At 40.8% G+C, this 17842-nt stretch overlaps 1 protein-coding gene across 1 annotated transcript in view; it reads left to right on the plus strand.

Moving 5' to 3' along the window:
* LIX1 (limb and CNS expressed 1) overlaps positions 1 to 17611 on the plus strand; it is a 29449-nt gene extending 11838 nt beyond the window's left edge. Inside the window, 5 exon segments of the mRNA XM_040580162.1 lie at positions 3170 to 3308; positions 6331 to 6367; positions 6370 to 6425; positions 17341 to 17561; positions 17563 to 17611. Of these exon segments, the coding sequence (XP_040436096.1) occupies positions 3170 to 3308; positions 6331 to 6367; positions 6370 to 6425; positions 17341 to 17561; positions 17563 to 17611 (502 nt within the window).
* The last annotated feature ends 231 nt before the right edge of the window (positions 17612 to 17842 follow it).

Consider the following 17842-nt stretch of genomic DNA (forward strand, 5'->3'; position numbering starts at 1 on the left):
ACTGCATTTTCCAGTTCCAGCCTCAGAGGCAATGAACCTAACTTTTAAGTTCACTTCAGCTCTTCTTCTTTTCAGCAATTACAGGGGTGGTGCTCTGTGTTTGACCTCTTTGCAGGCACCGAACAGAGGAGAGGAGACAACTGGAAAGATCTCGCCCTGGCTTGGCTCCCTGGAAGAGATCTGAGGCCTTGCTGTGACCTGAGGCAGCTGGTGGGCTCTGTCACATCACTGCTTCCAGGCCACGAGAGCTGCCACAGGGCCAGGCAAAGCCAGCACTGACCGTGCCACCTGCATGTGTCACACAATGTTATGTCACACTGTATGTTAAACCACTTGCCCAGCACCAGTGCCTTTTACTGCGTTGAAGATCTGGCCCATAGCATTAATGTTTACAAAACCAGGGAGTATGAGTAAACTTGCTTTTTCAGATAAATGACAATTATCAAAGTAGAAAATAAATGAAACACTGTGGGTTTTGGATACTTTCACCTACTGAGAACAAAAAAAAAGAGATCATCTTTAGGCTAGGGCATCCTTTCCCTGTTCTCTACATATCTGAAGGACAGGGACAAGCCTGGTTCTCTGAGCCTGGATGGCTGCCAGCTGCCTATATTGGCCTGGTCAACACCACCTCCTCCCTGTGGAGATGGAGGATAAGGCTTCCTTCCCCCTTTCCAGCTAGGAGGAAAAAAAAAAAAAAAGAAGTCTAAACACCAGCATATTAAGAATGGAAATCTCTGGCTGCTGGTGTTTCAGGGGAAGCTGTCAGCCAGCCTGAAGGGCCAACCCGTGGCTGTCAGTGGCTGTGGTGACACTTCTGCGGCCATCACCGAGCTTCAGCTTTCAATAGCTGAAGACTCCCTTATAAACCTGAGCCCAAAGGCCTATGCTAAAAACCTTTGCCCTCTGAAAAAAAGACATTAGAATTTTAGCCTTTTATTCCCCAGCTCAAATGAGCTTTAATCAGCTTCATCCTTTCAGGACTGAGAGAAAAATCTAAATTAAAGGAGGGAAAAAATCATAGAGGAAAATCGTGTGTCACCACTTTAAATCATAATCTCAATTTCTGTGTAAGTTTTTGTATCTCCTGTTACCTTTAGTAAATGTTAAGGATTTTTTGCTTATTCCACACTTGTAAATCTCTTAATCCCTCAGGAGTTAGCATTTCCTTATAAAACTTGTCTTACTGGAAAACAATTTTTATCTTTATCTTTACTGGAATTCTTTACTGGAAAAAAATCTTTTAGCTGTCATTTTTTTCTGATATTTCATCTTCATAAGACACTCTAAAGCCAAAGTATTAGGATTGTTTTATATTACGACCTTTACTATTGAAAGCACGTAAATCTGAGTTTTGTTCTCAGAATCTAGGAAAACAAAACGCATACAACCTGCAAGGCAACATTTAAACATAAAGACAGAGAAATGCACAGTGACAAAACATTTGAACTGACCATAAAATGGTTAAATACTTTACACTTTCAGGGAGATGCCAGCTTCTTAGCATTACAGGAAAAACTGAAATAAAAGAAAGAAATACAAATTCACTTTCCTTTTAAAAATCACATTTTTTGTGAAGAAACTTGTAGAAAATGGTATTTAAATAGGGACTGTAGAGTGCTTTTCTTTCAAATGAAAAAAATACTTTACCCCATGAGAAGATAAGCATTTAAAACATTACTGTTGCTTGTTTCAGAGAACTATGCATCCATTTTCATCAAATTTAAAACAGTGCTTTGCTTGATTGAAACCAGTTATTACATCATAATTAGAAGCAGTGTACTCACACCTGTTGTTGAAGTGAATAGAAACCATCCAGTAGAATTAAAGTAATTGTGTCAGATACTGAATTCCTTAAGGCCTGGAGGAGGAAAAAAAGATGCAAGAATCTATGGATGCTGTTGCAATTGAGCATAAAAGAGTATGCAATGTATCACATCAAGCATCACAAACTACAAAAGTGCTCTATCAGTTGGAGTAACACTGAAATAAGTTGAAGCCCTCAAGTACATCAAAACTTCTTGGCCATGAAGAAAATAAAACATTGGAATTATAGAGATGCTAATTACTGCTTCCTGGCATTTAAAACATATTCAGATATTTTTAAATGACTAGTCCTCCAAGTCTAGTGCAAATTTCTGTAAAGATAGCTTTGGTGTTGAAAACCATGCCAGGTTCTCAGTGCCCCTGTTCTTTCTCTCTCTTTGTAAGATACAAAAAGAATACAAAGATCATTGATTTCAGTTATACTGCTTCAGCTCTGTACTAAGACAACTGGAAACAGATGTCAATAGGTTGTTTAGAAAGACATTTGTTTTCAGGGCTGTTGTTGTTACTACCATAACTTTTTTTTTTTTTCCTCACCCAATAAATTACTGTCTATATATACATTAGGTGGGGAGACAAAAGCTGGAAGAATGAACAAAGCAGAGTTTGAGAGTGGTTTTCATTGTCTTATAAAATCATGGCAATTGCTAGGACTGATTTGCTCTCTAAGATAGAGATAAAGTAGAATGTGCATGCTGCTGCTTCTCGAGTGGCTTACTTGCTCATTCATGCTCAGACTGTCTGCCAGATTTTAGATTTTTAGAAGTTTCACCTTCTGGTCGGTTTGGCATAAGTACTTCAAGGCATTTTTAAGCTGACTAAAATCCTGGGATGGGCTTCATCTCCTAGGTTCATATGTATTTAATTCACATAATCTATTCCTTGTAGTTGCAATTCAGGCATTGCTACTGCCTTGGGCTCTACTTTTCATTGTGGCACACGATTTAGCCTTGTAAAAGCTTTGATATAGTCGAAATCTTGGGCTTGATGTGGGGTACGTGGGCGTGTCATGTCAGTTCAAAAGTCACCAACATTACAGACTTTTTATAAAATAGATTAATATTTAATTAAACCAATATTATTGTGAAAAAAGTGGTAAAGCTAATTAAGCTGATTCTTACTGGAAGTGTTGGCTCTCAGAAGTCAAATTTTATGAGAAAAGCAGATAATAAATAATATAAGTAATACCTCTGTTGTTTTTTTTTTTTTTTTTTTTTTTTTTTTTTTTGGTAACTGTGTTTTACCTTTCTTGTATTGAGAAGCAAAAATACACCTAAGAAATACAATGGGAAATACAGACTTCACCAGAGATCTGTAAAATTCAATGTCTGCTTTTTCACAGCTGCTTAAGCAAAGCAGAGGCAAGGTGAGGTGCTGTAAAAGTGGCTCCGATCACCTTGCTCTTCAATGAATTCCATTGTTGCAGGATCACAAATGAATTAATCATGGAAACTGTTTGGGAGTCTGTTTCCTCAACCAGTGTAAGTGGCACAAGTAATTTTAGTATCAGTAGTGATGCATAACTGGTTTACTAATAAACTTCTCCAACAGGGTTATTAGAACCTCTGCAAATGTATCTTCAGTGTTAACCCAGGAAACTCAAGAGTTTGTGTGCTTCCCTACTATGTAGGATGATGTCAGTTTAAAAGATAGCTGGGAGAGGGGCAAAATTTTTATGAAGATTTTTGTAGGCAAAATAATTAAGACCTTGTAGGCAAACTCAAAGTTCTACAAGGCCTACTATCTCTTCTCTAGGAGTGACTAATAGATAGTACATGGGAAAGGTATTAATGAAAGAAATCTACATGATTATTTTTCTTCAAAACTGGCATATCTTCATCCAGCTGATGAAAGTCAAAGTGGTTTTTCACCATTATTCTAATAAAGAGTGTCCAAGCCACATTTATTTTAAGACTGTGGTATTAAAACATCAGTTTTGCTAGGCTGTGTTAACTTTTAGAATTATCTTAGGTTTGTTGTTTTTTTTTCTCTGGAGTTTATACCTAGATAAAATATTTATAGCTCAGAGCAATCCTATGTAACAAATACCATCTTTGGGCGTTAGAAATCCTTAAAAATGAAAGTACTAACTTGCTAAAAGACATATCTGATGGTTTTAGGAAAGCTTAATTGAATTCCTCTTATGATTGAATTTCTGCTAAGTGTGGAAGATACTCTGAAAAGAAACATTACTATTTCCCTGTATTTTAATAGATGGTCTGTAGTGTTTGACTTCTAAGTAAAACTCCTGGAACTTATATTTTTAAGAGGAAAAATGTAAAAACAGATGACTAAGGTGATCTGGTCTGTGCCTGTTTTACAGATAAAAGGATGTTTCCTTTTCCAGAACTGAAAATTTTATGTATTTCAGATGGACAAAAGTCCATTAAAATTAAGAAAACTATTGCATGATTTATTTTTGTGTGAAATTTAAAGGGAGTTTTTATTCAAGTAATTTATATTTTTTTATGGAAATTTTTGAGGTAAAAGGTTATGTACTTCATAGACTTCTGCTTGGATTTCCTCAGGGATATTTAAAAGCCAGCGTAAATATTTCAGCAACATTGTGTTAGCACTACAGCATTTGAAAACCATAAATTTACTAGCATTTCAGTGGAACCATATTGGGTAGAAATCTGTTTAACTTTGTCACTGAATAGCTAGGGTTATTCAAAAGAATCTGTCCTGATCCATCTCATGTTGCTTTTCTGGTTTTCCATGTGAAAATGAGGAGAAGGAAGAATGAGCTCAAGTGAAACTCTGCCCCTTACTATACCTGGCTAATTCATGGGGCTATTGGATTTTACTGAAAATGCAAATGTAGGATTATGGACCATTTCATCATACTTCATCAATATGGCCATAGAAGCACTTCATAAAATGCCTTCATTGCTATATATTTACTTTATGAGGTGCGAAACCTTCACAGTCAGAATTATCTGTGTGGCAGTAAGTATTCCTGCAAACTAGACAGAAAGTATTTAACTGAAGGGGCATATTGTTGATTCATTGCAAATGATTATGTTTAAGACTTTAGGTGGATAAACAACAGTATCACAGGGACTGGTAAATCCTGGGTCCAGGAGATAGACTCTCCTACCTATAGAATACCAGGATAGGCGAGATCAGCTGAAGGGCAGCAAGGCATTAGTATAAAAATATATACTGGTGAGCTGCCAGTCACTTGCAGTTTATTTCAAAATGCTCTAGAGGGATGCTGCTCTGGTTTGTAAAAAAACCTAAGCAGGGCTTCAAAATTTAGGTCTGTCATTTTAGTCCCATTAGAGACAATTTATCTTAGAGCTGTAAAACCAAGAAGAATATTTTAACTATTTGACTGAGGATGGATAAACAGGTCTGGACAGAATAAAACAGATTGTTCCTTCTTTTCTGCTTCTCCTCCTCCCCAGTGTGATATTTTCTTCCTGTCTTTACACCCAGCAGACACTTTTGTTAGAGCTCCAGAACCAGATACCTCTTTTACATAATTTTCCTTTCTGTAAACAAATAAAAAATTCCAAGTTGCCTTTTTTCTTCCATAATTGTATGTGTTATTTACAATAACGGCATTCTTTTCTGGATGGAAAATGCTTCTAAGCATTTTACAAGCTCTGTGTTATAATTTTCCAGGGGCCTCCTCCTGCTCTCTTGCCATCTTTCATTATCCATTCCATTGCCCATTGCTGGGATAACATTTTGCTGCTTTTCTTCTCCTTTGTTGGTACAGCTGAGTGTTTTACTTCTACTGCATGCTAGTGCTGCAATATTTAAGAGCATATTTGAACTATAGCAAGCACCAGGTTAGAAAAGCCTTACAAAATTCACTGACTGATCCAGTGGCATTGAATAAATCAGGCAAGAAACAACGTAGCTAGATAGAAGAGAAGGAACTCTGAGCAGGTACTGTGATGGTTACAGGCAAGAGGAGAAGCATGTCAGATAAACCAGCTCAACTGTATCAGAACAATGATTTAAGAAGGACCAGTAGGATGTGCATGGGGGCCTAGCTGAGCAAGCCTCTGGAGTTCTGGGTTCTTACTGAAAAGCAAACATTAAAGCACTTCTGATTAATCCCACAACTCCTTTCCTCCTTCCCAGTAACCAACAGTTCAGTAAGTGATTTAGCATTCTTATTTGTCACCACAGGAAGACTGGCAAGCACCCAAAGGCATCAGCAACCTTAATGTGTAATAGATCAATGTTTAAGGTGAAAGAAATCAGTGTTCATGAATTGTCAGAGCCCTTGCAGAGTAATCAGATGGTATGAAAAATGTTATTAAAACGGATAACTGCCATGGTAACTGTGATCAACAATAATGGAGACCCGAATTGTTTGCTGTGGAAAGAAACGGGGAGGGGAGATGTGGGGGGTGGGGGGGGTGGGAGAAGCGTTAAAACTGACCCAGGTTTGCAGTACTAAAACATGTTCATAACTATAAACTAGGCACACATGATAAAGCAATCATTTCTATTCCAACTGCATTGTTTTATTTCTTCCTTATGGGTAACTTGAAGGATGTTGATGACCCAAGCACTAATATTCAGCCTATTATTACATGCCAGAATCAAACATTGGAAAGACAATGCTGGAATTTCAGGTTTAAGGATTACAGTACAGCTTCTGCCTTATTCACATTTGAATGAAACAGCTTTTCATGACTAGTATCTAGCAGCATTCGTGGTATTTGAGGCATAGTGAGATGTTGTGATGATGAAGAATGAGAGAAAACTAGATAAAGACCAAATCTGAATGATTAAAAGCTAACTTCAAAACTCCAATACAATAAGTAAATAGACAATATCTTGTGACTGCTACATTAGAACAGCAATGTTCCCTCCTGACTAATCATCCTGGCAGCTGCAGGGAACAATGGGGCATGTAATCAGAAGATCACACAGATCAATACTTGGCTCGAGGCCTGGTGTCAACACCTAAAGTTCAGTTTTTCTGATCATAGGTGAGTTTACACAGCACCCGGTCTACTGGCAACAGATGGGGTTCACCTGTCTTAAAGGGGGAAAAAGACCCTAGGCTGTGAGTTAGCAGGGCTCGTTGAAAGAGCTTTAAACTAGGTTTGAAGGGGGAAGGGAATAAACCCAAGCTTGTTAGAGATGAGCCTGGAGGCAGTATGACAGTGTTGGAGGCGAGACTGATAGCACAGCGATAGCACAGCTGAAGTGCATCTGAGCCAATGCCCAAAGCATGGGCAACAAACAGGAGGACCTGGAAGCCATCTTGCAGCAGGAAGACTATGACATAGTCACCATCACAGAAACAGGTGGGATAACTTGTGTGACTGGAGTGCTGCAATGGATGGCTACAAACCCTTCAGAAGGAATAGGCAAGGAAGGAGAGGCAGTGGGGTAGCTCTGTTTTGAATGCCTAGAGTTGAACGATGGTGACAATAGCATTGACTGTTTATGGGTAAGAATCAGAGGGAGGCTCAACAGGGCAAATACCCTGGTGGGAGTCTGCTACAGACCACCCAACCAGGATGATAAGGCAGATGAAACATTCTGTAAGCAGCTGTGAGAAGTCACAAGATCACTACCCCTTATTCTCGTGGAGGATTTAACTGACCAAATGCCTGCTGGAAATACAACACAGCAGAGAGGAAACAGTGTCAGAGGTTCCTGGAGTGTGTGATGAAAATAAGTTCTTGACACAGCTGGCCAGTGAGCAAGCCAGAGGGGATGCCCCATTAGACCCGCTGTTTAAAGAAAGGGAAGGACTGGTGGGTGATGTGGTGGTTGCAAGACATCTTGAGCATAGCGATCATGAGATGCAAAGAGTTTTTGATTCTCAGAGAAGTGAGGAGGGGGTCAGCAGAAACACTGCCTCGCACTTCTGGAGGGGTCACTTTGGCCTGTTTAAGAGCCTGGTTGACAGAGTCGCTTGGGAGATAGTTCTGAAGGGCCAAGGCATCCAGGAAGGCTGGATATTGCTCAAGAAAAAAATCTTAAAGGCACAGGAGCAGGCCATCCCCATGTGCCAAAAGACAAGCAGGTGGGGGAGAAGACCATCCTGGCTGAACAGAGAGTTTTTGTTGGAATTCAGAAAAAAAAGGAGAGTTTGCCACCTTTGGAAGGAGGGGCAGGCAGCTCTGGAGAGCTGCAGGGATGTCACAAGGTTATGCAGGGTGAAGATCAGAGAGGCAAAAGCCCGGCTAGAATTCAGGCTGCCACTGCTGTAAAAGGTAACAAAAACAGTTTTTACAAATACATGAGAAACAAAAGGAGGGCCAGGGTTAATCTCCATCCTTCATTGGATGCAGCAGGGAACACTGCCACAAAGGGTGAGGAAAAGGCTGGGGTACTTAATACCTTCTTTGCCTCAATCTTTAATATTAAAAGCACCTTCCCTCTGGGTACTCAGCCCTCTGAGCTGGAAGATGGGGATGAGGAGGAGCAGAATGAAGTCCCCACAGTCCAGGAAAAAAACATTAGTGACCTGCTCCTCCACTTAGACATGCACAAATCTATGGGACCAGGTGTGATCCACCTGAGGGTACTGAGGGAACTGGTGGAGGCCAGGCCACTCTCCACCATTTATCAACAGTCCTGGCGAACTGGGGAGGTCCCAGAAGACTTGAGGTTACCCAGTGTGACACCCGTCTACAAGGAGGGCAGGAAGGAGGATCTGGGGAACTACAGGCCTGTCACTTGGACTCGGTGCCAGGGAATATTTTGGATCAGATCATCCTGAGCACTATCACACGGCACATGCAGGACAACCGGGGGCTCAGACCCAGGCAGCACGGGGTTATGAAAGGCAGGTCTGGCTTGACAAACCTGATCTTCTGTGACAAGCTGACTCACTTAGTGGATGAGGGAAGGGCTATGCATATTGTCTACCTGGACCTTAGTAAAGCCTTTGACACCATTGCCACAGCATTCTCCTGGAGAAACTGGCTGCTCATTGCTTGAACATGTGTACTTTATGCTAGGTTAAAAGCTGGCTGGACAACTGAGCTCAAGGTCTCTTTCAGCAAGGCTGCTCCCCAGCCATACAGATCCTAGCCTGTACTGGTCTCTTCACATGTCATTCCATGGTACAGGACCTTCTTAATCTTCATACAGTTCTTGCTACTACCTTCTTCCAGTCTGTCCAATCGATGTCTCTCTGTAAGACAGTTTTCCTTTCTGATGTGTCCACCTTACCACCCACTTGGTACCATCAGCAAATTTGGTGAGGTTGCTTTCAGTCCTATCATCTGTGGGAAATAGTGTTGAATGTTTTTCTGAAGTCCAGGTAAATGACATCCACTGCTCTCCTCACATCACCAAAAAAATGTCATTTTGTTGTTGAAGATGATCAGGTTAGTCTGGCATAAGTTGACTTTGCTAAATCTGTGTTGGCTTTTCCCAGTCACCTGCTCCATTTCCTTTGCAATACATGGGTATGACATATGCCCTCTTCCAGTCATCAGCAACATCCCCTGGTATCCGTGACTTTTCAAAGATTATAAACAGCAAGCATAACAACAACATCATGCACTTTTCTTAATACACTGGGATGGGTTATGTCTAGGACCACAGATTTCTGTGGATTGAGACCTTGCAAAAGACCAAAGACCAATCCTTCCTCCACTAAGGATGTATCAACATATGTGTTGGTGTAGTTGCTTGATTTCATGAGCTGGGGTTCAGCACACAGGTAAAGGTGGAGGCAAAGAGTGTACTGAAAAACTCTGCCTTGGCAGCATTATTAGTAACTAGATTCTCTGCACTGCTTAAAAATTGTCCTATGTCTTCCTTGTGCTTCTGCTTACTGCTCATGTGTCTGAAGAACCCTTTCTTGCTTTTGTTGTCTTCGGCCAATTTCAGTTCTAGCTGAGCCTTAGCCTTCCTGACAGCATGCATGCCCTAGCGAGATTCTTAGAATGTAATCAAATCAAATTGGATCAAATCTGATGGAATGGGATGGGATGGGATGGGATGGGATGGGATGGGATGGGATGGGATGGGATGGGATGGGATGGGATAGAACAGAACGGAACGGAACGGAACGGAACGGAACGGAACGGAACGGAACAGAACAGAACAGAACAGAACAGAACAGAATAGAATAGAATAGAATAGAATAGAATAGAATAGAATAGAATAGAATAGAATAGAATAGAATAGAATAGAATAGAATAGAATAGAATAGAATAGAATAGAATAGAATAGAATAGAATAGAATAGAATAGAATAGAATAGAATAGAATAGAATAGAATAGAATAGAATAGAATAGAATAGAATAGAATAGAATAGAATAATTTCAGTTGAAAGGGACATACAATGATCATCTAGTGCAACACCTGACCCATTCCGGGCAGACCAAGGTAAAGCATGTTATTAAGGGCACTGTCCAAATACATCTTAAACACTGATGGGCTTGGGACATTGACCACCCTTCTAGGAAGCCTGTTGCAGTGTTTGACTACACTCTTGGTAAAGAAACACTTCATAATGTCTGGTCCAAACCTCCCCTGGCACAGCTTTGAACCATTCCCATGTGTCCTTCACTGGATCCCAGGAAGATCAGCACCTCCCCCTACACTTCCCCTCTTTGGGAAGCTGTATAGAGAAATGGGGTCATCCCTCAGCCTCCTTTAGTCCAAACTAGACAAACCCAAAGTCCTTAGCTGCTTTTCATTGGACATGCCTTCCAGTCCTTCCACCAGCTAGGCTGCTCTCCTTTGCATGCAAGGACATTAACTTCCTTCTTAAGTTGTGGGGCCCAGAACAACACACAACACTCTGCTGCACCAATGGTGAATCCAGTGGGATAATCACCTTTTTTGACTGGCTTACTGTGTTGTGTTTGATGCATCCCAGGATACAGAGATTTGCCCCTCTTGGCTGCCAAAGCTGCTGTCAACCAACACCCACAGATCCCTTTCTGCAGGGCTGCTCTTCAGCCACTCCTCTTGTAAGTTTTACTTGTGTCCAGTGTTACTCCACCCCAGGTGCAGAGTCCAGCATTTATTCTTGTTAAATGTTGTGCCATTGGTGATACCCAATGCTGCAGTCTATCTAGATCCCACTGCAAAACCTCTTGTCCCTCAAGAGAGCTAAGTGCACCTCCCGTTTTAGTTACCAGCAAATTCATTAAGGGTGTGTTCAACTCCTGTGATGATTGTTGATAAATACATTGAAGTGCATATATGAGGACTGGCCTATAGAATTAAATCCTGAAGAACACCCCTGGGTAGTCACCAGCCAGGTGTAACCCCATTCAATATAGCTCTTTGAGCTCTGCCCTTTAGCCAGTTCATCACCCAGTGCACCATGTATCTGCTTATGTCAAGTTGGGCAACATGTTCAGGTGGATGTTGTGATGAACAGTATCAAAAGCCTTACCAAAATCCTGAAAAACTATATCCACCACCTTTCCTTTGTCGACTAGGCAGGTGACATCATCATAGAAAGATACCAAGTTAGTTAAACAGGACTTTCCCTTTGTGAACCCATGTTGACTATGCCTGATGATTGCATTATTGTTTAAATGCCTTTCAGTAGTACCTAGTATAGTCTTCTCCATAATTTTTTCCAGGAACTGAGGTTAGACAAACATATCGGTAGTTCTCTGGGTCTTCTCTCGTGCCATTCTTGTAAATTGAAATAACCGGCTAGCCTCCAGTCAGCAAGGATCTCCCCAGATTCCTAAGACATTTGGTAGATAATTGAGAAGGGTCCCGCCGTAACATCCAGTGGGTCCTTCGATGGGATGAATCCCACCAGGCCCCATGGACTTGCAAAAAGTCAGCTGATGCAACTGATCCCATGTCTACAAGTGGAAAGTCACTGTTGGTACAGTCATAACCCTCCAACTCAGGGGACCAGGGAGCCCAAGGTCTATCAGTATTATTAAAGATTTAATCAGATTACCATCTTTAATAAGTATCAGTCCAATGTTTCCTTCAGACCTCTTCTTGCTATTGACATAATTTTAAAAGCCCTTCTTCTTATCTGAAACAACACTGGCCAGTTTGAACCCTAAATGAGCTTTGGACTTTTATGTCTTCTGCCTGCATATACAAACCATGGCTCTGTAACCTTTCTGCAAAGCCTGACCTCGCTTCCACAGATCATACAATATTTTACTTTTTCCCTCTTGAGCTCCATGAGGAGTTCTCTGTTCAGACAAGCTGGTCTTCTGTCCCTCTTGCTTGACTTCTGACTCAGTGGGGTTGCCTAGTCCTGTACCTCTAGAAGGTGGTTCTTAAAGACTGACCAGCACTCGTGGACATCTATGTCCTCAAAAGCAGATTCCCAGAGTACTCTTCTAAATAGCTCCCTGAATAGCTTCAGGTTTGCTTTCTTGAAGTCCAGGGTAGCAACTCTGCTCTGCTTTTTTATCATTGTGTTACCAAAATCTCAGAATGAAGAACTTATCGACACCAATCTGATGTAGATAAGCAGACACTTCTTTATTAATGGCCAGGTGTGTGAGTGAGTCCTCTCACAATCAACGCACACCAAGCTTCAAAATCATACACCATATATAGAACTTATTCATGCATATTCATTAACTATCCATGCATAATCGTAATATTTCCCCAAAATCATTAACATACTCTCCTCCCATATGCGATTCTGCGCAGTAAAGGTTAGAAAGGTCCAGAAATGGGTCTGGGGTACGGTTTGGGTAGGTGGTACATGAGTCGGTGGTCGCGATCTCCCCCTGCCGGAATTACCTTTTACTAAAGTTCACGGTTTCTTGGCAGGCAACTACAAGTTGTTCCAGTCGACTCTCCCCAGTTCCCATTAATTCTATATTCTGACATTTCAATACACTTTCTACATAGAGAAGTCTAGGCAAATACAAAGAAATCCTTTCCCCAGTTCCCATTAATTCTACATTCTGACATCTCAATGCATTCTCCTAGTCTACCCGTAAATACTGTATCCAATCATCTTGAATCTTAAGTCTGTTATCTAAGTTCTAATCATTCCTACTAGGTGATTCTGACCTATTCTTTTAGCCTTGCTATAGGGCTGTACAGAGGATTTCATAGCAGCTTTTGGTGTGCAACTACAAGTTTCATTAAAATATATTTCTTATTCCAAATGATTTGATAAAATCAAATAACATCAATTAATTCTAACTTATTAGCAGATCTGTAACAATTGTACTGAAAATTTCTCATTAAATTTTCATGAAACTCAACCATTTCATGACCACTGTGGCCAGGACAGCCAGCTACCATCCCAGCCCCCAGGAGTTTTTCTATATTCACAGACTAGGAGAACATCTTTCCTAGTTGGCTCATGTGTGGAGAAATTACTTTGGGAGGAATTAGAGAAAACTGAGACCTAATAGAAGTGTAGTATTACAGAAAGCTTTTTAGGGTAAAATACAGCTATCGCTTTCAGGGTGGTTGGCATGCACAGAATCTACTTTACCACAGCTCCCTAAGCCACACACCCTGTCATCTTAGCACCTGCTGATAGGAGTAACGGAGGGTGGAGTGGAGTGGAGACCCCACAGCCAGGCTCTGCTGTGCTCCCTGCAGGAATGGGAACTTGATGTCACCACACAGCTGATAAGCTGTGCACCAGTTGTCACATGAGGAATATTAAGAGATGTGTGTTGCTGAGCCAACCATTGTGGTAAAATTGCCACAATGAAATAATCTCAATGTAATACTAACACACACCTCCATCTCAAAGCTACCTGCCTCCAAGGTACTACTACATCCCGCTGGGCATGTGGTACCAGTCAGTAACAACAATATGTATGACTAGAGTCACTCGAGCTCCACTTAAATGTAAAGAAAAAGGACTGGACCTGGACTGAAACAAGTCTGAAGGAGAGACATTGTTGTCTAAACTCCCAAATTACCACACTCTGATTTAGCGTTTAACCCACTCTCTAAAGTTGTCAAATTTAATGAACAAAAGGACTTCTGATTAAGGGATTCAGGCTTGAGAAGGATGAGAGACAAAGACTAGTTGGTGAAAAGAACACCATTATCAAAGAAGGAAGCATCCAAGTGAGGAAGTTCTGACCACAAGAGAAGACAAGCTGATAAGATGTTGCAACCTACATACATTCAACAGAAAATTAGTTGAAAGTAGGACAAAGGTAATTGTAGTAGATCATGACCTCCCACTCAAATAGCTCCTCCAAAAGAGGGCAAAACGCCACTTGAGGAGCACACATGGTTAGTAAATAATTTCAGTAGTGCTATCTGAGGATGTGTACTTATTTAGATTAGAAGTGAGAAACTTGTAACTAATCCTGTGTATGATAAATGAATATGCGATGTACTATGAAGTATAAAAAGTGAACAAAGGAGAGGAGAAGTTAAGGAAGACTCCATCCTAACTTATGGGACCAGTTTATGGGCTGAACCTGTCTTCTTCTCGATAGGGATGCCTCCTGGATAAGAACTTTATTCTATGACTAACTCATAGCTTTCTTAGGTGTATTGCTTTAAGCTTGTTTTGCAGTCAGTGTATTATCACCAGCAACGTCTGAACTTCATCCTGTCACAAACTTGCATTTTGTATAATAAAAATCTTCAGCTAAAGTTCATTTTGTGCAAGTGTCTGGAGATTTGAGTAGTTGTTATAGGGGATTTGACTCAGTGACGCTGTCGGGAGGGTCCCTGCACAGGTTGGTCGAATCACCCTCCGATACGGTGGGCTGTCAGAACGCAGGGAGCGGGCAGTGTGGTCGGGCACAAGGGTCTCGTCTTTCCCGCGAAACTGACAGCCTGATCAAGTACAAAGGATTTGAAGAACACACCACCACAACGACTCCCCTTTTTAATGTGACACTCATGGAATACCTGTGATAAGAAGTTACCTCCCACAAACTTCAAGAATTTCCAAGACCTGTTCATCACAGCAGTATGATATTCCCGTTTGATGTCTACCAGTCCTGAAATTTCTCATAATTCTATAGGATAACTCAGCAGTGCTTACATCCTGCCTGGGTGAACAGTAGTAGACACCCTCTAGAACACTTCCTTTGTTTTCTAACCCCGCTCTTGTAGTCCTTGATGGATATTTTGCCTTTTTTCCATAGCCAGTATATTTCTTTTTTCCTTTTAAGTGTACCTAAAAGTTCATTGCTAAGCCAGAGTTGTCTCTTTTTCTATCTTCTTCCTTTCTCTTTGTAGGGAATGGACTGTTATTGTGCTTCCAGGGGATTGTTCTTGAGTAACTCCCAGCACTCACAAGCTCTTTTGCCATCCATGGACTCTTCCCAAAGAATCCTTGCAGCTGGGCTTTCAGCCTAATGAAGTTAGCTCTTCTAAAATCCAGTATCTTTGTCCTGCTGCTGGTCTTCAGTGTGCGCTGCAGGGTCGTAAACTCCACGATGTTATTGTCATTATATCCAAGGCTAGTATTGGTAGTTAAATTGTCAAGCAACCCTTTTAGGTTTGTGAACAATAAATTTAGCAATGTGCTGTTCCTAGTTGGCATGGCCAGCATCTGTAGCAGGAAGCAGTTCCCAATGCGTTCCAGGAACTTGATGGACAACATGTGTAGTGGTGTGCTGTTCTCCCTGCAGTGTCCATGTAATTTAAATCAGCAATGAGGTTTAGATTCTGTTGGCCCAAGATGTCTTTGAGCAGCCAAAGTAAGGTTTTTGCCAGCATTGTCATCCTGATTGTGATGTCAGTAACAGTTAACTACCATAAGACCCCCTGACTCAAAGGCATTCAATAGAACTTTCACGGTCTCCCTAACTCACTGCTATGACTAAAATTTATTTTACATAAAGTACAACTCTACTTCTTCTTCTTTCCTTTCTATCTTTCTGAAATATTTTGTAACCATTCATTTTAGTCTTCCAGTAATGCAAGTTTTCCCACCAAGTTTCTGTGATTCCTATGACATCATAACTCCTAGACTGGGCACAGGGCTCCAGTTCCTCCTGTTTGTTGCCCGGACTGCGTGTGTTGGTATACTGCACTTGAGGTGGCTGAACTGAGTTCTTGCCTTTGGAGAAGGGTGGGGAGCATTCCCCATTACTGTGGTAAGGTGAGCTCATCCACCCTTTCATTTATAAACACGCAGGTGTCATGAATTTGGACACTACTGCCAGACTTGTCCGTTCAAAGCACAATTGGCAGTCAGCCAGTCTATGAGCAAAGACCGTCCTGCCTTTTCCAGATACATGGATCCCCATCTCTCCCCAGTAGACTGTATTTGTCAAAGAATGTCCTATGACCATAAAAGTCAAAACCAAAACCCTGGCAATGACAATAACCACAAAACCAAGTACTGATTTTCATGAAGTGTTGGCTTCCGCCTGCACAGACAAGAGAGAAGATCACTTGGACACCTGTCCCTTCCACTTGCATTTCCAAGGTTTGAAGTCTTGATTGATTTTGTGCAGGTGTTTTTTTTTTACCATGCCATTGCCACCCATATGCAAAAGTAGGGGATAGCAGTCTGTGCTTTTGACCAGTTCCAGCACTCTCTGTGACATCCCAGATCTTGGCTCCTGGCTAGTAGCAAACTTTCCTTCCCTGTGTATCAGGCCAGCAGATGAACGCCCCAGTGCCTCTCAGCAGACAGCTGCTTCCTTTTGTAGCTTTTAGTATGTGCTGCTAGTGCAGTGTCTCCCTGTGAATCTTGTTCATTTGTTTGCCCTCTCCCAAGGTTTTATATCTGTGGTTGGTTGGTACATTTAAGGAAGGCAAGTGAAGACATAGCCTGTTCCCAGAGACTCACCAGAGACCTCGGCACCTCATGCTCCAACATGTTGACTTTTTGCTGCTGAAGCTCTTTTCGTGGTCATCCTTGGAGTTCAGTGCTACTGGGAATTACATGAAACAAAGTGCTCCTGGCAAGTACCATATCACATTGGGCTGTGTGTGTGGTTAACTACCTGAGGTTAAAATATGCAAATAATTTTCTTTGAAGTTTTGAATTAATTTGTTCTTCCTTTATTTTAATTTATACAGGACTTCAGACAAAGTTAAACTTTACAGTAGATTTATATTGTCTGTACTTTGTCCTTGCTGTCACTGTAGGACCCCTGGAGTATTTCTCACTTAAAGCTATCAAGAAACAGGCAGAAAAGTCACTTGAATTAAAACTGCAAACCCAGCATGTTTTATCTTCCATTATTGTAAAACTATTTAGAAATGTATTAGGTTGAACAATTTCAAGACATTGCACTCCCTAAATTAGGTTATGTACTGTGTTACATTCTACAGAAAAATTATGTATTCCAAGTTTTCCAAGGGGAAGAAAATCACATTTGACATTTAAAATATTACCACTTTTCAAGTTCAGTTTTCATAGGAAGAAAATTTAGCTATAGCTTAGTATTTTTGGCATTTTATAAAGTAATGCGATATCTGATGGATATTTTATTCCTTTTTAATAGCAGTTGTTGAAAGACGTATTGCATGTTGCAGAAACATTGTTGTGTTATTTTTGTCCAGAAATGAATGGTTCTGTTAGTTGTTGTGTTAAAATCAAAACCAAAAAACAGCAAAACCCAAAAGATATTTGTTACTGACTTCCATATCTGTTGTTACTTTCCTGAATAATAGCAATCCTACTACTCCCAGTATTCCTTAGATGAAAGGATGAGAAATCACATGGCCCTGCACTGGAATATGAAGGAGCAAGAATCTTCTGAAATTATATTCCAAGAGCTACAAACGGCACTTAGGGAACTGGAAGAAGGCAGGAAAACTGGGCAGAAACTGAAGCTTTACAAAGAAAAAGACGCTTTCAGCTTAGCACTCAGTCAGATTTACAGTGGTCAAGTCAACTTCATGGAATAATCTAATGAGTTTGACTTTACATGGCTATCACTAACCTTGAAGAAGGCATTTGACTTTCAACTATGACATTCTCCTTTTAGTTGAAAAGACCCCATGTGTAAACTGGTGACATTCTTTTCCATGGCTGTTTTAAATTCTGTATCTAAAAGCACTGATGACTCTAATAAAATATATTTTTAGTGGATCAAAATATTTTTCAGGTCAAAGCTACTATCAATATTTGATGAAGTACTGATGCTAAACTACAGGTAAACCTGAAGAGAAA

The sequence above is a fragment of the Falco naumanni genome, chromosome Z, assembly GCF_017639655.2.
Source record: "Falco naumanni isolate bFalNau1 chromosome Z, bFalNau1.pat, whole genome shotgun sequence".
Classification (NCBI taxonomy): domain Eukaryota; kingdom Metazoa; phylum Chordata; class Aves; order Falconiformes; family Falconidae; genus Falco; species Falco naumanni.